General features: G+C 38.9%; 1 protein-coding gene and 1 pseudogene across 17 annotated transcripts in view; one reads left to right on the forward strand and one right to left on the reverse strand.

Annotated features, from left to right (window-relative positions):
• Window positions 1-23,192, forward strand: part of NEK1 (NIMA related kinase 1) — a 133,045-nt gene that overhangs the window by 63,020 nt on the left and 46,833 nt on the right. For 15 of the 17 annotated variants that reach the window (XR_008379000.1, XM_053585832.1, XM_053585820.1 and 12 more), the window contains 2 exons: window positions 3,661-3,821; window positions 3,906-4,040. Coding sequence is in view for 16 of the 17 variants with exons in the window: in XM_053585832.1 (XP_053441807.1) it covers window positions 3,661-3,821; window positions 3,906-4,040 (296 nt within the window). In the remaining variant the exon portion in view is untranslated. The remainder of the gene's footprint in view (window positions 1-3,660; window positions 3,822-3,905; window positions 4,041-23,192) is intronic. The other 2 variants (XM_053585788.1, XM_053585804.1) reach the window with 1 other exon arrangement.
• Window positions 17,192-17,958, reverse strand: LOC128587778 (protein FAM133B-like; annotated as a pseudogene).

Below are 23,192 nucleotides of genomic sequence, written 5' to 3' on the forward strand. Positions count from 1 at the left end.
CTATTATTAAATACCTCTAAATAATAGGCATTACTATGCACAGGACAAATATTTAATATAAATATGTTTGGTGCTTTGGTACTATGTTTCTATAAAATTTAAAACTTGTTTTGTCCATTTTTAACATGTCTCTTAAGAATGGAACTTTAGGGCTGGGCGTGGTGACTCATGCCTATAATCCTAGCACTCTGGGAGGCTGAGGCAGGTGGATTGCTTGAGCTCAGGAGTTCGAGACCAGCCTGAGCAAGAGTAAGACCCTGGGTCACCCTTACCTCAGTGGTTAGAGCACCAGCCCCATGCACTGGGGGTGGCGTGTTTGAACCTGGTCCGGGCCTGCTTAACAAAAAAAAAGAGTGAGACCCTGTCTCTACAAAATAGCTGGGTGTGGTGGCAGGCACTTGTAGTCCCAGCTACTCAGGAGCTACTCAGGAGGATTGCTACCCAAGTCAATAGAATGAGACTCTGTGTCAAAAAAATTAGATTATGGCTCAGCGCCTGTGGCTCAAGCGGCTACATACACCTGAGCTGACAGGTTCGAATCCAGCCCAGGCCTGCCAAACAACAATGACGGCTGCAACTAAAAAAAAATACAGCCAGGCGTTGTAGCGGGCACCTGTAGTCCTAGCCACTTGGGAGGTGGAGGCAGGAGAATCGCTTGAGCCCAGGAGCTGGAGGTTGCTGTGAGCTGTGGTGCCATAGCCCTCTACTCAGGGCGACAGCTTGAGGCTCTGTCTCAAAAAAAAAAAAAAAAAATTAGATTAATTAAAGATTTTCAAGTAATGAGATGAAAATTGCTAGAAATAAAAAAGAAAAATAATTAGGAACTTTAGAAATATTACCATATAGTCCACATAAATAGTTAGCTCATTTGGTGGCCATAATATGTAAGAGGTGTTTTTTTGGTTTGTTTGTTTTTGTTGTTGTTTTTCAGTTTTTGGCCGGGGCTGGATTTGAACCCGCCACCTGTGGCATATGGGGCTGGTGCCCTACTCCTTTGAGCCACAGGCACCGTGATAAGAAGTGTTTCTATTATTTGAAAATACATTGGAATGCCTTTCAGCATTATAAAAAATAATAGCCTGTTTATACATGCAAAAACGTGATCAGTCTCAAAACTATTGAGTGGAGGAAACCAGGCGAGAATATATCTATATCTATGATTCCATTTATATGACATTGTAGAGAAGACAAATCCAATCTGCAGTAACAGAAAACATATCAGTGGTTGCTGGCAATGAGGGAGCATTTACTGCAAAAGAATATGAGGGAACTTTGGGGGTTATAGATACACTTTTGATTGTGGTGGTGGTTACCTGAGTACTTATTTGTTAGAATTCATTCACCAGCCTGGGTGGAACCCACCTATAGTCCCAGCTACTCAGGAAGCTGAAGTGTGAGGATCCCTTGAGCCCAGAAGTTCAAGACCAGCGTGGGCAACATAAAGACCTCATCTCAAAAAAAAAAAAAAAAAATTTCTACTTGGGACGCTGAGGCAAGAGAATTGCTTAAGCCCAAGAGTTTGAGATTGCTGTGAGTTATGACGCCACGGCACTCTACCCAAGGTGACATAGTGAGACTCTGTCTCAAAAAAAAAAAAAAAAATCATCATTCTATGTTTATAATTGGTGACTTTTATTTATTGTACAATTTATACCTCTGAAGAACTTAATGCTTTTCAGTATTCTAACACAATATAATTTTTTCATCGTAATTTTGAGTATAAACATCTTCAGAGATGTTTACATACTTTTGTTTTTGCTGAAAAGAAACAACAAATTCTAGCCAAAATGATATTAGCACTAGATTAAACTCAAAGAGTAACCATTTCCTTGGAGATGCAACAGGATTCTGAGTTTTGGCTTGAGAGGCACATTTTAAGTGTGTATGTGAGAACCCCTTGATAGAGATTTTTGTCTAATTATTTTTCTTTTTTATTTCTAGCAGTTTTCATCTCGTTATTTGAACATCTTTAATCAATTAATCTATATTTATTTTGTCCCCTTTTTTGTTGTTTTTAAAACAAGGTCTCGTTCTGTTGCCCAGGCTGAAGTGCAGTAGCCCAGTCATAGCTCATGTCACCTCAATTTCCTAAGCTCAAGGGAATCATCCTGCCTTGGCCTCCCAAGTAGCTGGGACTACAGCCACATGCCATTGTGCCCGGCTTAATTTTTTTATGTTTTTTGTAGGGACAGGGGTCTTGCTGTGTTGCTGAGACTGGTCTTAAACTTCTGGCCTCCCAAAATATCTTGTACTGATTTTTTAAGAATCAATGTTTTTTTAATAAAATTGTGTGTAACTTACTGTGCCAAGATGTTAAATTTTATCTTACTAGGTTATGTTGATGTTTCCTTGATTTGATTCTAATATTTTGTTTTTATATCTTTTCTTATTTAGACTTCTTCCTTAAGATGTTATCACCTAGAAGCTTATCCTTTTGCTGTCAGTACTCTGGCTTCTGTTCTCATCACTTTACACACAAAACAATATTTTTTTAAAGGCTACTAATCACCTTTAGTCATAGGCATTTATCTTTAAATAAGAAAAGTTTAAATAAGTTGACCTCTGCATTTGAGGTTAATTGATTTTTCCCTTCTTAATGAAATTCTTCCATTGTGACTTCTGTAGCATGATACACTTTTTATTTACTTTTATCTGTTATCCTTTTCTGACATCTTTATTTTTCCATGTGGCTGAGTTCTTGTATCTTTGCCTTTATCCTTTGTCTTTCCCACAGAGAATCCACAACCCGCTTCAGCATCTACTTTCTCATTGATTGCCTTTCTTTACTTATTGGCTTCTTGGCTTACTGTCATTGTAGCAACAGCCTTCTAATTAGCTCCTCTACCTTGGTCTGTCTCCTGTTTCTCCTCATCTTGCATAATACTGACCTTAAAAACTGTTTTAGTACACTACTACTGCATGCTTTCTATTGCTTATGCAGACAACTAGGGCTGATAGCACTCAGCTGTACCAAACTTTTTTTTTTTTTTAAGTAGAAATTTTACTTTGGATGATTTTTTTCTATTTTGCGAATTTGCACAGTACTTATTGCTTTGTAGTCTCTGTTATCACTTATTTAACACAGGATCAAAATGCTTTTCTAGTTTTGTGCTTCTCTGCCCCCCACCAACTTGTTTGAGGACTATTTAAGGATAGATGCGATGTTTTCCTCTTTTATCTACATTAGAGTATGTTTCAGTAATGTTTACATCTTTGTATCTCTTGTCAGTTGCAGGATTTGGGGGATATTAAAAGCCATATTCAAATGTTTTTGTTAAATATAATTTTGATTGTTATAAAAGCAGGCGTCCCTTTACCTCTAGAAATACATACTTAACAAAATCACATGCAGTGTATATTAGAAGCTTGCTTCAAAACATAAGATGAGATTTCCCCATGTTTACGTGAGATTAGTGACACTCTATTGTTTTTTTGTTTGTCAAGTTAAAGTGTGCTTTATTACTAACAAAGTATGCTACTTTTTGATGGTTAATAATTAATAAAACATTTTGCTATAGGCTCTATGTTTATTTATATGTTCATATTACATAATTATGTTTAAAAAGTTAAGCATTGAAATGTACATTTTCTTTCGAAGATAGTACAGACCTTTTAGACCTTATAAGATAAATATGTGAAAGCTCTTTGTTTAATTCGTAGGCTTCCTTTTTTGGCAGTGGAGGGGCTCTAGCTCCATCTTTTTCTCCTCGAGGACAATATGAACATTACCATGCCATTTTTGATCAAATGCAGCAACAAAGAGCAGAAGACAGTGAGGCGAAATGGAAAGGAGAAATACATGGTCGAGGGCTTCCAGAAAGGTATGGCTGTGTTCTGCATACAGAAACACTTTCTCTTTTGCTTCAGAGAAAGTCATGAAAGTCACTATGCATATTTATCTACAGAGGAATTCTGCCTGGAGCTCGTCCAGGATTTCCTAAAGGGGCTGCAGGTCATCAACACCATTTCCCTGATGCTGATGGTATTAGGAAAACTTTGAAAAGATTGAAGGCCGTGTCTAAACAAGCCAGTGCAAACAGGTTGGAATGTGATGATCCATGAGTTCATCTTTGTGTGTAATTTTGTCTTTTACATACATAGTTTAGTATCTACTCTTTGTAGATGTTTCTCCATTCTTTGCATAAAACGTTTTCTAGGTCCTAGTTGCAAGGTTTTTCTCAGGTGCAGATTTAGCCCTTGGTTACATCATGTGAGCATGTAGCTCTTCAGTTCATCCTGAGTTTTGTGTCTTGTGTGTTTTGACTGAAAATGCTATTTAAATGAACATAGAACTTTCAGCCAATGTATGGTTGTAATATGTTTCATTCATTTGCTTTAAATGAATCAGAATATAAATTTAAAAGGAATCATTCTTCATGCAGAACTCCAAAGCATGTCTTTTTGTCTTTTCCTTATCACTCAGAAGCTCACTTTTTCTTTGTTGTCTTAGTATGTTTTCTCTTCATATTCATCTTGATTTATATCTCTTTGTGTCCTCTTCATCAGATTTTTTTCTTCCATTAGACTAATAACAGTAACTGTCAGTGGCTATAACTGGCATAGTTCTTTTTTTCTTATGTATGCATATGTATTTTCTTAGACATTCCTATTCTATAAAACATGGTGAATTATGGAAGAATAGATGAGATTTATGACAGTTCAGTCATATTTTCTTTTCCCTGTGTCGATTTTAAGAAAAATGTCATTGAGTGTTACAGAAATCTTTATGATTCCTCCACCCTTTATAAAAGATGATTGAGCAGAGATAACTTATTCATGTAAATATAAAGTAACATTATGAATACATTATAAATTATATATATATTATTTTTAGAGCAACTTTAGGTTCACAGCAGAATGGAGTGGAAGGTACTGTGTCTCATTACCCCCACCTCACACACATACAACCTGTTGGCATTCTCAACTTGAATGATGACATTTGTTGCAATTAGTGAACTTAACACCCGAAGTGGTGATCCATTATCACCCCAAGTCTGTAGTTTATATTAGGGTTTTCTCTTAATGTTATACATACTATGGGTTTTGATAAATTACATGTATTGTAATACATATAATTACATGTATTGACCATTGTAAAATTGTCATGCACAATAATGGCACTGCCCTAAAGATTCTCTGTCCTCCACCTCATGCGCCCCCTCCCTTCTAACCTATAGCAACCTGCGGTCATTTTACTTTTTCCAGAATGCCCAGTAGTTGGAATCATACAGTATGTGACCTCAGTAGTGGCTTCTCTTGGTAATATACTTTTAATGTACCTTTATATATTTTCATGGTTTGATACCTTATTTTTAACAGTGAATAATATTCCATTTTATGGTTATACCACACTTTAAAAAAATTTTTTTTTAATTTCAGGTTAACGTGAAGGTTCAAACAACAGTATTTGTACTTGTTAGGTAGAGTCTCTCTTGTAGTTGTGTCCTGCACCTAAAAGGTGTGCTATGTACCCTTACACTGTGCCCATTAAGTGGGAACACATCAATCTCCTCCCCCCAGCATACCACACTTCATTAAAAGACATCTTGGTTGCTTCCAAATTACAGCAATTATGAATAAAGCTGCTCCAAACAGACTTCAGCAGGTTTTGTATAGACATAAATTTTCAGCTATTTAGGTAAAAGTGAAAAAGCCTGATTGCTGGATTATATGTTGGAATATGTATAGTTTTGTAAGAAGTCATCAGAGGGTCTTACAGAGAGTCTGTCCCATCTTGCACTCACAGGAAGTGACTGAGAATCCGTGCTGCTCTGCATCCTCTTGAACATTTAGTCAAACATTTAGTGTTCAGCCATTGTAGTTGGTGTGTAGTGATGTCTTCTTGTTTTGGTTGCAATTCTCTAATGACGTATGATGTAGAACATCGTTTCCCGTGTTTCTTGCCATCTGTACATCTTTTCTCGTAAGTTGTCTATAGAGGTCTTTTGCCCATTTTTATATTAGGTTGTTATTTTCTTTGTGTTGAGTTGTTTTTTTTTTTTTATTTTTGCTTTCAATTTCAGCTGACTTTCACTCTTCTTAGTTTGAAGTTTTTTTTTCTTTCTTTCTTTTTTTTCTGTTCTTCCTTTAGCAATTCTCTTGCTCTTTGCCTCCCAAGTAGCTGGGATTATAGGCGACCCCCACAACGTCTGGTTTTTTTTTTTTTTTTTTGGTAGAGACGGGGTTTCATTCTGGCTCACTCCTGCTCATACTGGTCTCAAACCTCCAAGCTCAGGCAGTCCACCCGCCTCGGCCTCCCACAGTGCTGGGACTACAGGGTGAGCCACCACACCCGGCCCTTTGTGTTGAGTTTTAAGAGTTCTTTGCATATTTTGGATGACAGTCCTTTTTTCAGGTGTGTCTTTTACAGATATTTTCCCCCCTTTTATGGCTTGTCTTCTCCTTCTCTTGATACTGTCTTTTGCAGAGCAGAATTTTTTACTTTTATAGAAGTCAGCTTATTAGATGTTTCTTTCATGGATTGTGCCTTTGGTATAGTACCTAAAAAGTTAACACCATATCCAACTTGATTTACGTTTTCTCTTATGTTACCTCCTAGGCCAGGGGTATCCAATCCATCAGCCACATGCTGATTTTGTGAGGACTTTGTTTATCTGTGGTGTTGGATATCTCACACACATACACACTTTGTGTATGTGTGTGTGTATATATATATATATATCCAGACCTCCTTTTTCCTAATCAATTTTTGTTAGTGTTTGTGCATTTAATGTGTGGCCCAAGACAACTTTTATTCTTCCAGTGTAAGAAAAGGTTGGACACCCCTGTTGTAGGCATTTTGTGGTTTTATGTTTACTTTTATGTCTGTGATCCATTTTGTGTTAATTTGTGTGAGGAAGGTAAGGTTGATGTCTCCCTTCACTTTTTTTGCATGTGGATGTCCAGTTGTTTCACAGGAAGTTTTGAGAAGACTTGCATGCTCCTTTGACTTTTCTTTCCTCCTTGGTCGCAGATCAATTGACTTTATTTATGTAAGTCTATTTCTGTTCTATAGCCAGTACCACACTGTATTGATCACAAGAGCTGTGTGGTAAGTCTTAAAATCAGATACTTTCAGTCCTTCCCCTTTGTTCTGCTTCAATGCTGAGTTGGTTATTCTGGTTCTTTTGTCTCCTCATAAAAACTTTAGAATCGGGGCGGCGCCTGTGGCTCAGTGAGTTAGGGCTCCGGCCCCATATACCGAGGATGGCAGGTTCAAACCCAGCCCTGGCCAAATTGCAACAGAAAAATAGCCGGGCGTTGTGGCTGTTGCCTGTAGTCCCACCTGCTCCGGAGGCTGAGGCAAGAGAATTGCATAAGCTCAAGAGCTGGAGGTTGCTGTGAGTCATGTGACGTCATGGCACTCTACCGAGGGCAGTAAAGTGAGACTCTGTCTCTACAAAAAAAAAAAACTTTAGGGGAGGGGAGTGGGGCCTTGGTGTGTGTCACACTTTATAGGGGCAAGACATGATTGCAAGAGGGACTTTGACTAACAATTGCAATCATTGTAATCTGGCTGATTGTATCCTCAAATATCCCTAAAAATAAAAAAAATAAAAAACCTTAGAATTGTCAATATTTACAAAAAAACTTGAGAGGTTTTTTTTTTTTTTTAGACAGAGTCTCACTCAATCACCATAGGTACCCACCACTATGCCCAGCTAGTTTTTCTGCTTTTAGTAGAGACAGGGTCTCGCTTTGCTCAGGCTGGTCTCGAACTCCTGAGCTCAAGGGATCCACCTGCCTCAGCTTCCAAGAGTGCTGGGATTATAGGCGTAAGCTACTGCACCCAGCCATCTTAAGGGGATATTTTGATTGGGATTGTGCTGAGTCTATAGATCAATTTGAAAAGAACAGACATCTGGATAAGTCTTCCTATACTTTCTATTGGACCTGAAATATTTCTCCATTATTTAGTTCTTTGATATCTTTCATCAGACTTTTTTATAGTTTTTCATGTAGATATGTGCATATGTTGGATTTATAGCTACACATTACATTTTTGAGGGAGCTAGTGTAAATGATAATTCATTTTTAATTTTAAATTCCACTTGTTTATTTTATAGAAAAGCAAGTAACGGGTGGCGCCTGTGGCTTAGGGAGTGGGGCGCCGGTCCCATATGCCAGAGGTGGTGGGTTCAAACCCAGCCCCGGCCAAAAAAAAAAACACACACACAAAAAAAAAAGAAAAGCAAGTAACTTTTATATATTAACTTCCTATCCTGAAGCCTTGCTATAATCACTTTTTAATTCCAGGAGTTTTTTTGTCAGTTGTTTTGGAGTTTCTCCATACATAATCATGTCTTCTTGAACAAAGCCAATTTTCATTCTCCCTCCCCAATCTATATACTTTGTTTTGTCTTAACTGTAGTAGCTAGAACTTCTGGCATGGTACTGAAAAGCAACGATGACATCTTTTCTTCCTTCTGTTTTAACAGGAAAGTGTCATGTTTCCTACCATGTTCAGGCATTAACTATAAGTTGATGTTAGCTATAAGTTTTTTATAAATGTTCTTTATGAAATTGTGGTAGTTCCCCTATATTGTTTCTCAAGATCTTTTTTATGCAGTTTTTGGCTGGGGCTGGGTCTGAACCCACCATGTCCGGCATATGGGGTCAGCACCCCACTCCTTTGAGCCACAGGCACCGCCTCGAGATCATTTTTTATTGTGAATGCATGTTGGATTTTATCAAATGCTTTTCATTTGTATCTGTTGATAACACATATGATCATGTGAGTTTTGTTTTTTCTCTTCAGCTTGTCCGTATGATGGCTTACATTAATTAATTTTTATTTGTTGAACCAGCCTCACATACCTGAGAGACCTTGTTTGGTTGTGACGTATGATTCTTATACATTGTCAGATTTGATTTGCTAATATTTTGTTGAAGATTTTCATATTTCTCTTCATGAGAGAGATATTGGTGTGTAGTTTTGTTTCCATGTAATGTCTTTGTGTCTTATTTTGATATTGGGATAATACTGGCCTTATAGTAATGAGGGTAATATTGGCCTTATATGGTAATTCTTCCATCTCATTAGGGTAGCTTTATAGCTTTTTTTAAAAGTGTGTTGATTTTAATATTGAAAAATCATACCCTGTTTCTCTGAAAATAAGACAGTATCTTATTTTAAGGTGTGCTCCCAAAGATGCGCTAGGTCTTATTTTCAGGGGACGTCTTATCTTTCCTGTAAGTAGGTCTTATTTTCGGAGGATGTCTTATTTTCGGGGCAACGGGGTATTTATTTCTTTTATCATAGTGGAGTACATACTTCAATAGGTAAAGTTAGGAGAAAGTACCATAAATTGGCAAACTAAAACATGTTAAAAAGAATGCTTCTTTCTGAAATTTCCTTATAAATGAAGAAGAAAAATAATAGAAAATGACTCAGCTCCTGTAGCTCAAGCAACTAAGGCGCCAGCCACATAGACTAGAGCTGGCGGATTCACCTCCAGCCCGGGCCCGTCAAACAATGACAGCCGCTACCAAAGAATAGCCAGGGGTTTTGGCGGGCGCCTGTAGTCCCAGATACTTGGGAGGTTTAGGCAAGAGAGTCGCTTAAGCTCAGGAATTGGAGGTTGCTGTGAGCTGTGATGCTACAGCACTCTACCCAGGGTGACAGCTTGAGGCTCTGTCTCAAAGTAACAATAATAATAATAATAATAATAGAAAAGTCTTTAAACTAGGATAGTTACATTTTGCTCTAAGGATAGAAATGCCCTTATAGCTGGTAATCATGTGAAGGTAAGTAACCCATACTGCTGGTACTTACTGTCTTATGTGGATCCTGTAATCCTGTTCTACTGCCACGATCAGCAGTTTTCACTGCTCCATCCAACTTAGCAAATTGTCTTTGCCTTTTAATGTTTTCTTTACTCAAAGGCATTTAATCTTTTTTATTCCTCATCCTCACATTCCTTTGCTGAGTTCCAGAATGCTCATGTGTTCCAGCAGCTAACTACCTTGTCACTGTCCCTTCACATCAGCTTCTGGATCTAATGCTCATACCTCTTTTATCTCTTTTGTCCAAAAAAAAAGAAAACTTGAAGGAAAGTCACAAGAGGCTTTTTTGTCCTATTTTTCTGCATGCCGAGTGATTAGGTTAGTTTTAGAAAAATCAGAAGCTGGGCGGCGCCTGTGGCTCAGTGAGTAGGGCGCCGGCCCCATATGCCGAGGGTGGCGGGTTCAGACCCAGCCTGGGCCAAGCTGCAACGGAAAAATAGCCGGGCGTTGTGGCACGCGCCTATAGTCCCAGGCGTTGTGGCACGCGCCTGTAGTCCCAGCTGCTCGGGAAGCTGAGGCAGGAGAATCGCGTAAGCCCAAGAGTTGGAGGTTGCTGTGAGCTGTGTGACGCCATGGCACTCTACCCGAGGGCGGTACAGTGAGACTCTGTCTCTACAAAAAAAAAAAAAAAAGAAAGAAAAGAAAAATCAGAAGCTATGGGAGAGTGATTAGGACACAGGAAAGGAAACCATTCCTGGTAGAAGCCACTGTGAAGACTTGGGCGTATTCTCTTGCATTCTTTTATATATTTTTTTGCAGTTTCCTTTGAGCCACAGGTGCTGCCCTCTTGCGTTCTTTTTTACATATTTTTTTCCTGGATAGTGGATTAAGTCATAAGTACCAGTTTGTATCTTTTATTTTTAATATTCTTACTATAGCTATTTCCCATGTTAAAATTGTTTTCAAGGGATTTTTAGTGTCTGTGTAAGATTCCAGTACCTGTATGTGCCATGATTTATCTAACAAATACCCTAATATAACAAATTGTAATTTTCATTTTTTGAGCATTCTTCATTTCTTAACATTTCTATAAAATTAATTTTATAAGAGTAATTATTAACTTAAATGATTTGGTAAATTATGTTCTTGAAGGAGGTTCTACAAAGAAATATGACTAAGTTTCTTCCTAGAAAAGCTGTGCTAATTTATACTCAGCCTAACAGTAAATGGTAGTGCCAGTTTTATTGCCCCATTAGCTAGTACTGATAACTTCTTAGGATCTAAAGAAGTTTTAAAATATATAAAGTTTAAAATCAAAGTAGTATAGGAGATGAAATGATTACTACTTTCTATAGTAGTCACACAACAAGGTAATGACAACTGTCTTTAAGAATACCCTGTTTCCTCGAAAATAAGACATCCTCTGAAAATAAGACCTACTTACAGGAAAGATAAGACGTCCCCTGAAAATAAGACCTAGCGCATTTTTGGGAGCAAACCTTAATATAAGACATTGTCTTATTTTCGGGGAAATGGGGTAGTAAATAGTGGTTTGGCGCCTGTAGCTCAAGCAGCTAAGGTGCCAGCCATATACACAAGAGCTGGCGGGTTCTAATCCAGCTGGGGCCTGCCAAACAGCAATGATAACTACAACCAAAAAAAAAAAAAAGCCAGGTGTTGTGGCAGGCACCTGTAGTGCCAGCTACTTGGGAAGCTGAGGCAAGAGAATGGCTTAAGTCCAGGAATTGGAGGTTGCTGTGATGCCACAGCACTCTACCCAGGATGACAGCTTGAGACTCTGTCTCAAAAAAATAAATAAGTAAATAAATAAAAGAATAGTAAATAGTGGCTCAGTGAGTAGGGCGCCGACCCCATATATCCAGGGTGTTGGGTTTGAACCTGGCTCCAGCCAACCTGCAACAAAAAATAGCTAGGCTACTCAGGAGACTGAGGCAAGAGAATTGCCTAAGCCCAAGAGCTGAAGGTTGCTGTGAGCTGTGATGCGACGGCACTGTACTGAGGGCAACAAAAAAGAAAATAGTGATGATGAGGATGACAATAATAATAGCACCTAATATGTAATTGGGTGCTCGTGGCAGCACCCATTATAAATAATTCATGTATACAGTCAGTCCTCATTATTGTGAGTTCTCTGTGTATTTGCCTACTTTGCTAAAATTTATTTGTAACCCCAAATGAGTATTGTAGCACTTTCACGGTCACTCCCAGGCATGCTTACATGATTTGATAAGATTCAAATCTCCCAATGTACAGGTTCCCAGCTGAGGTTTAATCAGCGAGATGATGCTCATTCCTCTTGTTTCATCCTTCATATTATAAATAAATGTCCTTTTTGTGGTCTATTTTGTGCCACATTTTTTGCATTTTTGTGCATTTTGTGTGGTGATTTCACTATTTAAAATGGCCTGCAAGCATAGTGGTAAAATACCATCCATGTTTCTAAGTGCCTGAATGAAATTTATCTCATACACATGTTTTCTTCCTAAGGCACATCATAGCCTTCTTGCACTTAGTGGTTTTGGCCACAAGTTTAATGTTAGTGAGTCCACAATATACATGGAACAAGGTTTCTTTAAACAGAAGCGTACATAGAGCAAGATTATCTATTAATCAGTTGACAAAAATCATGTGCCAAGGGCCTCCTAGGCATCTAACTCAGTGTTTCCCCCTAGGAGTTCAGCGTTTGCTAACTCCGTTCATGATGATTTTATAGAGCACAACTACTTAAAATAATGATAATATATTTTTAACTCAATCATTACTAATACTATAAAGTAAGAATTATTATTCTTGCTGTTTTACCTATAAAGAAATTGACCCTCGGGTGGCGCCTGTAGCTCAGTGGGTAGGGCGCTGGCCCCATACACTGAGGGTGGCGGGTTCAAACCCAGCCCCGGCCAAACTGCAACAACCAAAAAAAGAAATAGCCAGGCGTTGTGGCAGTGCCTATAGTCCCAGCTACTTGGGAGGCTGAGGCAAGAGAATTGCCTAAGCCCAGGAGTTGGAGGTTACTGTGAGCAGTGTGATGCCATGGCACTCTCCCAAGGGCAATAAAGTGAAACTCTGTCTCTACAAAACATACAAACAAACAAAACAAAACAAAAAAATTAAAAAAAAGAAAGAAAGAAATTGATCCTCCCACTCTGAGAGACCAAAGTGGGTAGATTGCTTGAACTCACAACTTCGAGACCAGCCTGAGCAAAAACAAGACCCTGTCTCTACTAACATTGAAAAACTGAGGCTTAAGAGTTGAAGGTTGCTATGAGCTGTGACATCATGGCACTCTACCCAGGGTGACAGCATGAGACTCTATCACAAAAAAATAAAATTAAATTGAGACACTCCATGATTAAGTAATTCATTGAAGGTCACATAACTTTCACTGAAACCAGCAGCTGAAATTGGACAATTTGGTTTCCAATAAGCTCACTCACGCAGCTGTTATGCAATATTGACTTTACTAAGCTTGAAACACTTAATAAAAAGTGATTAAGGTAAGAATTTAGGCACCATTACAGAAAACATGGTTAAAACAACAACCTTGGAAGAACTAGGTGGCTTGTCATGCAGAGGAAGAATTAGACTTATATTCCCACAAGGTAGAATTATTATGAGTAAGAGAAGTCAAGACACAGATTTCAGTCCATTATGAGGGGTATTCAAGGGGTGGACCACTGAGATTTAATGAGTATCTTCAAACTGGAAGTATTAATTAGAGGCGCAAATGACAGTGTGTCAGGGGTGCTTGGGAAGTACCATTTCAGTGAAAAATTAAACTAGTTAATACCCAAGACCTCTCCCCATCTGAGTATATTATGATTCTTTGGTGTTGTGGTCATTGATGTTATAAAATATTTTCTCCTCACTGTCATAACTTTTGGTTATGACAATGACTCACATGTTATTGTCATTTTCATCAGCTCTTTTCCAAGATTAAAACTGAATCAGAATGGATTTGAATGCTGGCTTTATTTCTTTTTTAAATTGAGTCAGCAGGGCGGCGTCTGTGGCTCAGTGAGCAGGGCGCCGGCCCCATATGCCGAGGGTGGCGGGTTCATACCTGGCCCCAGCCAAACTGCAACCAAAAAATAGCCGGGCGTTGTGGCGGGCGCCTGTGGTCCCAGCTACTCGGGAGGCTGAGGCAGGAGAATCGCCTAAGCCCAGGAGTTGGAGGTTGCTGTGAGCTGTGTGACGCCACGGCACTCTACCGAGGGCAATAAAGTGAAACTCTGTCTCTACAAAAAAATATATATATAAAAAAAAAAAAAAAAATTGAGTCAGCAAACTGAAGTCTGGAGTCAGATCCTCTCCCCTCATGTTTTGGATCACCTATATCTGCTTATTTTCTCTCAGGCATTATTTTACCTCTTCCTTTCTTTTCACTGACTCTAGTCTGACTTATCTTATGTCTGTATCTTAATAACGTATATCCATACATAGTCTTCTATTAGCTTTTTTTTTTGAGACAGAGTCTCACTATGTCACCCTCTGTAGAGTGCTATAGCGTCACAGCTCACAGCAACCTCAAACTCCTGGGCTTAAGCAATTCTCTTGCTTCGGCCTCCCAAGCAGCTGAGACCACAGGCACTGCCACAACACCTGGTCATTGTTGTTTAGCAGGCCTGGGCCAGGCTCAAACCTGCCAGCCTTGGTATATGTGGCTGGCGCCCTACTCACTGAGCTACAGGTGCCGAGCCATAAATTTCTCTGTGTGGTTTTTTTTTTTTTTTTTGAGACAGAGTCTCACTGTGTTGCCTTAGGTAGAGTGCCAGGGTGTCACAACTGACAGCAACATCAAACTCTTGGGCTCAAGTGATTCTCCTGCCTCAGCCTCCCAAGTAGATGGGACTACAGGCGCCTACCACAACGCCCAGCTATTTTTCTGTTGCAGTTGTCATTATTGCTTTGCTGGCTCGGGCTGGGTTCCAACCCACCAGCCTTAATGTGTATGGCCAACGCCGTAACCACTGTGCTACAGGTGCTGAGCCTCTTCTATTAGCTTTTTAATATTAAGAGTTCAAGACGTGAAAGCACTTTGTACTAAATTATTAAGTGCTTCTTTTTTTTTTTTTTTTTTTTTGAGACAGAGTCTCACTTTGTTGCCCTTGGTAGAGTGTTGTAGCTTACATAGCTACAGCAACCTCAAACTCTTGGGCTCAAGCAATTCTCTTGCCTCAGCCTCCCAAGTAGTTGGGAGTATAGGCATCCGCCACAACACCCAGCTATTTTTTATTTATTTATTTATTTTTGCAGTTTTTTGTTTTTTTTTTTGGCTGGAGCTGGGTTTGAACCTGCCACGCTCAGCATATGGGGCCGGCGCCCTCCTCCTTGAGCCCCAGGCACCACCCAACACCCAGCTATTTTTTATTTATTTATTTATTTTTGCAGTTTTTTGTTTTTTTGTTTTTTTTTGACTGGAGCTGGGTTTGAACCTGCCACGCTCAGCATATGGGGCCGGCGCCCTCCTCCTTGAGCCCCAGGCACCACCCAACACCCAGCTATTTTTAGAGGCAGGGTCTTGCGCTGGGTCAGGTTAGTCTGAAACCCATGAGCTTAGGCAATTCACCCTCCTTGGCTAGGATTACAGGCATGAGCCACCATGCCCAGCCTAAGTGTTTCTTTCTTTTTTTTTTTTTAAAGTAAAATAGGTATTTATTCAGCCTACTGTCATGCCAACATATTCTGTGCATATACTACTACAAGTAGTACATCCTCTCATAACAGGCAAAATTATACATAAAATTATATTTGTTACCTCATTATATAAAACTGTAAAATGAAAATGATTTATCAGTTCCTTTTTTTTTTTTTTTTTTGTGGTTTTTGGCCAGGGCTAGGTTTGAACCCGCCACCTCCGGCATATGGGACCGGTGCCCTACTCCTTGAGCCACAGGCGCCGCCCTTATCAATTCCTTTTAACATTCCTAGTAAACAATTCAGCTGGAGATATGAGACACAAAATCTTAGTAAAATATGATGTAGGAAGAGTAATAATGTAACTCACCACTTAAAATTTAACATGTCATAATTTGAAATTAATACAAGGACAACAAACATTTAAAACATTATGTTTACTAAGATTCTGACAATAGCTTCATATAACAAGACTCAGCATACCAGGCCTACCATTCAACTTGTTTATGGTAAGTCTCAGCTTCAATATGAAGCTGTTTAAAAAACAAAAAAAAAGACCTTGCTTTTTACATGCTAAATTTTATAGAAATATGCCATTAAACATAGCAATGAACTTAAAACGGTAAAGTAAGGGGTTAACAAAAGCTAAACATTGCAGCCTAAACAAAATTCATACAAAAAAATAAAGTATCCCTGGTTACATAAAATTTTCTTGACTGGATTAAACTTAATAGTATAAAACATGCATTGTAGAATCTTTAGCTATCAAGTTCAAAAAGTACCAGTGTTCATTTGAAATGATTTCTCTCTAAAGCCAAAGTAGAATCAGAATTAATTCAAATGACATAACACGTTCTAACAATAAAGAACATTCAATCTTATTGGAGTGCAGGTAAATCCCAGAGCTTTTGGGGCTTTCTCATGCTGCAAAGGGCAGTGTCTCTGATTCACACAAAGCAGCAGACAGTAGACTCCAAGGATGTCACAAAGTGCAGTAAAGGGTAAGACTGCTGGTATCCAACTCTGACCTCCCCATAAAACATGGCTACTGTGTCCACAAATACAGGATGTGTGAGGGTCAACGGCAACCTATTCTGCTAGCTAAAGAGAAGCAAACCAACCCCTCTACCCTAATAGCCCAGGTAAATAAAAAGTATACAAAGGAAAAAAATTAAAATACTTATGTACAGAGTAAGGATTTTAAAATATCAATGTAATCCTTCAGAAATTTTAACTGGAGTCATCTGACCATTTCTGATTACATCTTAAAGATGTATCCAGATTCAATTTCTATTGATTTCAGGGGTCCTCAAACTTTTTAAACAGGGGGCCAGTTCACTGTCAGACTGTTGGAAGGTTGGACTATACTTTAAAAAAAAACAAACTATGAACAAATTCCTATGCACACTGCACGTATCTTATTTTGAAGTAAAAAAACGGGAACAAATACAATCACACCACCTCATGTGGCCTGTGGGCTGTAGTTTGAAGACCCCTGGATTTATCATTGGACATTTCTAGTCAAAAATATTAATTTTATTCCCAAAGTACTGTATCTCAACCACTAGTACAATTGCAGTGTACTATCTCCCAGAGTTATCAAGCACTGGAAGAGAAAAACTAGATATTCAAGCAGCAGGCAATAATTATGGCCCTTTCACACAGCGGACTCTGAGTGGCTACTGAATGGTCCAGGACTAGTTCTAAAAACAAGAAAATTTATGTATTTTAGTAAATATGTTGTTATTTTCACAGTTGAAATTCTCTTAGACATTACACTTTCTTTTATAAGGGAATCTTGATTTTTTTCTTAATGTTGTGGCGAGTCAGGACTTGAACTTGCAGCCTTCTTTTTCTTCGTACTGTGTTTATGTTTCTTTTTTTTTTTTTTGCTCTTTCTCTTGCTTTTTCTTGTACTTCACTGCTTTTCTCTTTTGCTCATATCTCCTTAATATAATCTGATTCTGATAAGGATTCAGATGATAAAGGTTTATCTTCAGCACACATCTTTCTTTTTTTACTGAGTTCTTTAATGTCCTTTTCTCTCAGTTGTATCATTTGACTTTTTCTTTCTTAAACTATGCTTACTGTCTCATTCAGTTGCTGACATGGAACTTTCAGAAGATTTATGTGAACGGTTCTTCTTTTTCTTTCTCCATTTTCCTTGTTTCTTATCCTCATCTTCAGAATCTGAAGAACTGCTGGAAGAATCAGAGCTTGATGAAGAAGATGAATAGATCTCCTAGATTTCTTTTCCTGTTTCTTTTTAGATGAGCTCTCACTTCTATTTAGCAATTTCTCCCTGTGTTTTTCTATTTCTTTCTTCCAGTTCTCATTCATTTCTTTCTTCAGCCAAAGCCTTGGAACCTTTCTTTTTCTTTTCTAGTTGCTCTTTTACTTCTTCCCAGGTAGACCTTGGTTGATTCAGATAATTCTGGATTGTTGGCCCTGAAGACTGGATTGGACCCCTTGATCTGGCCATTGCTATTGGGTTCATATAGGCCACTCCATTGTCCCACTTCCCAAGGTGCCTGAGTGCAGTCACACGCAGATGGAAAGGCGGCTGAAGCAGGGGGCCCACCAAGTGCTTCCTAACATTCGTATTTATGTAGTGCTTTTACTTTTCCAAGTCATTTGTCTGCACTTCTTCATTTAACATGGGTGAAGCTGACAGCGATTGTGCCCATTTAATGAATAAAACCCTAAACAATATTGACTCATTTTTATTTCTAAGATTAGCTCTGTTACCTAGAGTGCTACCTATTTTTATATTGTCTTTACCTCCTAAAATATTCCATTTATAATCATCCTTCAAAAATTGTAAATATTTCTTATCAGCAAGGAATTTGCTGGTACACCCATGAGTATGAGGTGTGAAGCTGCAACCCATATCTTGCCACTTAGTGCATTATTCATGCATTTGCAATAATTAAGGGAAAGAAAATAACTTTTTCTTCCTCTTTTTTCTATTTAGACTAAAAGAAAAAGAAAAGTTTGTCATAGGATATTTATTTCTCAATAAAATAACACTGTAGTTGTATTCTCTTATTGTTCAATGTTGATACCACTGTGGCATGTTGTTACTGCACACAGGAACTGGCTGGGACATGGATTAAAGGTAGAAGCCTGCAATAGGTGGGCTTCCCATATCTCCAGGGAAAGCCCTGAGCAACCTCTGTCGTGGCCCTTTACTGAAGCATTACACAACAGGTGTGGGGCCCCACGTACTGGGAGCTACGTTCTTGATGATCACTACATGCTCGTTCTTTATGGGCTCAACTCCCACCCTGCTGCACCAGAATGTCCAAAGTATAACACCTGCTCCCTAACAAGCCAAGGATCTTATCTCATTAACACATGCAGTTGTTGCAGGGCTTTTCTTCGGCAGCAAACTATCTCCATACCAGCTAGGAGATTGTCTTGCTTCTATCACCTTCTTCAAGAGTTAGTGGCACATTATACCCCATGATTGCATTAATGTAGACAGCTATGATTTAATTAAAAAAAAAAAAAAAGAGTTGGTGGCTGCTTCTATCAGCCTGGTGCTTGGTATCCCTACAGTTCAATATACCCTACCCTCTTGTATATACTATTAGCCAATTTTAATGTCTTTATATTTCACTTTCTAAATTTCTGATTTCTTACTATATGTTTGGATTTATGTTATCATCCTTTTATTATTAATCCACGTCAAAGTTTTACTGATTTTTAAGTGACACAATTCTGGAACTCAAAAGATACAGTCCAAGTTTTATAAAACAGAACATGCTTATCTGAACTCCTCATGTTTTTTGTTTGGTTTGGTTTTTTTTGAGACCGAGTCTCACTGTGTCATCCTTGGTAGAGTGCCATGACGTCACAGCTCACAGCAACCTCAAACTCTTGGTCTTAAGTGATTCTCTTGCCTCAGCCTCCCAAGTAGCTGGGACTACAGGCACTCACCATAACACCCAGCTATTTTTTTGTTGTAGTGTTATTGTTGTTTACCAGGCCTGGGCTGGGTTTGAACCCACCAGCTCCAGTGTAAGTAGCCAGCACCCTAACCACTGAGCTACAGGTGCCGAGCCCTCATGATGTTTAGTAAGAGAAGGCTTATCAAGAAGTAAACTTTCCTTTTACCTCCATGACCGTGGTACAAATATATAATCTGTACCTCCGGTTTAGCATAGTTTTACTGCTTTAGAGAGGAATAAGAACATGAGTTACGGATTTTAGTATATGTAAAGTAGTAAACAGTAATGCACGTGAAAAATAAAGACACTTAATTTGTAGGTTTTTAAACATAAGGAGTTGTAGAATTGATTAAACTAATTTTGTTTTTTATTCTGTTAATATGGTATATTAGTTTGATTGATTTTCATATATTGAACTAACCTGGCCTTCCTGAATCATCTTTAGACAGATAAAATGTAGCAAATAGAGCTGGCACAGTGGCTCACTCCTGTAATCCTAGCACTCTGGGAGGCCAAGGCTTGTAGATTGCCTGAGCTCACAGGTTGGATACCAGCCTGAGCAAAGAGCAAGACCCCATCTCTAGCCGGGTGTTATGGCAGGTGCTTGTAGTCCCAGCTATTCAGGAGGCTCAGGCTAGAGAATAGCTTGAGCCCAAGAGTTTGAGGTTGCTCTGAGCTATGTCACAAGGGTACTCTACTGAGGGCAACAAAGTGAGACATTGTCTCAAAAAATAAATAAATAAATAAAATGTAGCAAGTAGTTGGCACTTAATAAATATCTGTTTACAAAAAGTGAGAAAAGGAAATAGTTTTAAACAAAATTGTTACAGGTTTTAGGTTTGTATTTGAAAACAGCCAATAACGTAAATGTATTTATTTAAACCAGATTAGGAAATGACTATTCACTGTAGCAAAACTTAACAGATTGTTTAAGTATATAGAGCCAGTATTATTATATGTGTATAAACAGTGTGAAAAATCTGTAAATCAGGCTTGGCGCCTGTAGCTCGGCGGCTATGGGGCTAGCCACATACACCAGAGCTGGCAGGTTTGAACTAGTCTGTGCCTGCCAAACAACAATGACAACTACAACAAAAATAGCGAGGCATTGTAGCGGGCGCCTGTAAGTCCCAGCTACTTGGGAGGCTGAAGCAAGAGAATCACTTAAGCCCAAGAGTTTGAGGTTGCTGGGCATCACAGCACTCTACCAAGGGCGACATAGCGAAGACTCTGTCTCAAAAAAAAATCTGTAAATCAGAGCTGTCAAACATATAACAGGGTTCTTAGTAAACAATTCTGTGCAACTGCTGTATGGACATACTCCAGTTGGAGGTTCAGGCTGATAGGCCTTAGACACAGAAGGATCTTGAGATGGGAAACCAATCGTATTTTACTTCCATAAAAGTTAAAAAAGGAGTCCTAGCAGAGAGAAGAGCTATTCTATCTCATTATGGATGATGGTGTAAGCTTCCAGAGCCTTGAAAGGAGCCTTATCTATAGCTACATGGTTTCAGGTGGCAAGTGAGAGCGTCACACCTGAAAGTCAGTCTGCCCACTGCAGGCCTAGCCTTGTGTAAATGCAGGTACAGCAGCCCTGCCTTGATAGACGCAGGACATATCTTGCATTCAGATCAGACACACCTCATCAGTCTCAGAATTATACAGTGTGTAATATGACTGCCAGAGGACAGCACATGTGACACATGAACAAACCTGCCCATTCTACAGGGACACAAATCATCACCATGTACTATGGAGCATGAATACACCTGCCCATTCTACAGGGACACGAACAAATCGTCACCGTGTACTATGGAGCATGAACACACCTGCCCATTCTACAGGGACACAAGCAAATCATCACCGTGTACTATGGAGCATGAACACACCTGCCCATTGTACAGGGGCATGAACAAATCATCACCGTGTACTATGGAGTATGAACACACCTGCCCATTCTACAGGGATGCAAATCATCACTGTGTACTATGGAGCATGAACACACCTACCCATTGTACAGGGACACGAACAAATCATCACCGTGTACTATGGAGTATGAACACACCTGCCCATTCTACAGGGACACAAATCATCACCGTGTACTATGGAGCATGAACATACCTGCCCATTGTACAGGGACACGAACAAATCATCACCGTGTACTATGGAACACAAACACACCTGCCCATTGTACAGGGACACAAATCATCACCGTGTACCATGGAGCACAAACACACCTGCCCATTGTACAGGGACACGAATAAATCTGCCCATGTGTACTATGGGGCACACACACACCTGCCCATTGTACAGGGACACGAATAAATCATCACCGTGTACTATGGAGCACAAACACACCTGCCTGTTCTACAGGGGCATGAACAGATCTGCCCATGTGTACTATGAGGCATGAACAGATCTGTCATTTATTGTCTTCAGCCTACTCAAGTCAGAATAGCATGGGTGGGGTGTATTTCTGAATGGAGTTACTTGAAACTAGATAAAGGTTTAGCTGTCCAGACATACCCAAAAGTCCTGGGTAGGCCTTAAGCCAACTATACAGATCATCTAATCATAGAAAATTCCTATGATGGAACTTTTACTAGAATCTCTTTTAAATACCACGTAAGGTAAATGAACCTTAGATTATTATCATTCATAGCATGTGATAGGATAGATTTTAAGTTTTTACAGCTTAATTTCATATTTCAAATATTTCGTGTGTTTCAGTTAGTAGTTGTTGCCAAAAAATGCAAAAGATTTGAGTATTTGGGGTATGAAAATTAGAAGTGTTTAAGTCTTACTAAAAGAAAAGGCTTTATTTTATATGTGTTTTAGACATACAAGACCAAGGAGAGTCTGTAGGAGTTTGTGTGCCTTACTAGCCAAAATCTGAGTAAAAGTGCAGCCAAAATTAACTGCAGTTGATGCTGTACTGCACATTCTCTGATGACTGAGGATGGGTTTTATTTATTTTTGTGTGTATATATATTTTTTTTTTCTTTCTTTTTTTTTTTTTTAGAGACAGTCTCACTTTGTCACCCTCGGTAAAGTGCTGTGGCATCACAGCTCACAGCAACCTCCAATTCCTGGACTTAGGCAAATCTCTTGCCTCAGCCTCCTGAGTAGCTGGGACTACAAGTGCTGCTCCAACGCCTGGCTATTTTTTTGTTGCAGTTTGGCCAGGGCCAGGTTCAAACCCGCCACCCTCGGTATATGGGGCCGGCACCCTACTCACTGAGGCAGAGGCGTCGACCTTATTTTTGTATCTTTCAAAATTAGCATGGTAACTGTGGTATATAGTAGATGCCCAATAAATGTTTATTATTGATATTTTTTATTTGTAATTTAAGCTCAACATGCTTACATTCCTTCATAATTGTCAGAGAAAGATACAGTAGTAAAATTGGAAAAGACTAAAACACATAACTTTTAATCTTTTTCCTAACCTATCCATTTGATTTTTTAATAGCTGTGACATTCAGAGAATTCAGACATAACATTTTACTGTGTTTTTGAAAACTCAGGCTTAAGTAAAAACCTTTCATTCTTTTTGTGCATTTTTGAAATTGCTATAATACTACTTTCTTTGAATTCAGTACGGATTAAAAAAGATTCTTGTATTTGATAATAGAGTTCTGAAATAAACTTGGAAACTATTGAGATTTTTCTATAAGTACAGTCTAAAATAATTTATACATTTTACTTTTATTTAAAATAATAAAGGGGCTGGACGCAGTGGCTCACACTTGTAATCCTAGTACTCTGGGAGGCCAAGGTAGGTGGATTGCTTGAGCTCATGAGTTTGAGACCAGCCTGAGCAAAAGTGAGACCCCTGCCCCCCCCGTCTCTACTAAA

Source organism: Nycticebus coucang, chromosome 1 (assembly GCF_027406575.1).
Source record: "Nycticebus coucang isolate mNycCou1 chromosome 1, mNycCou1.pri, whole genome shotgun sequence".
NCBI classification, from domain to species: Eukaryota; Metazoa; Chordata; class Mammalia; order Primates; family Lorisidae; genus Nycticebus; species Nycticebus coucang.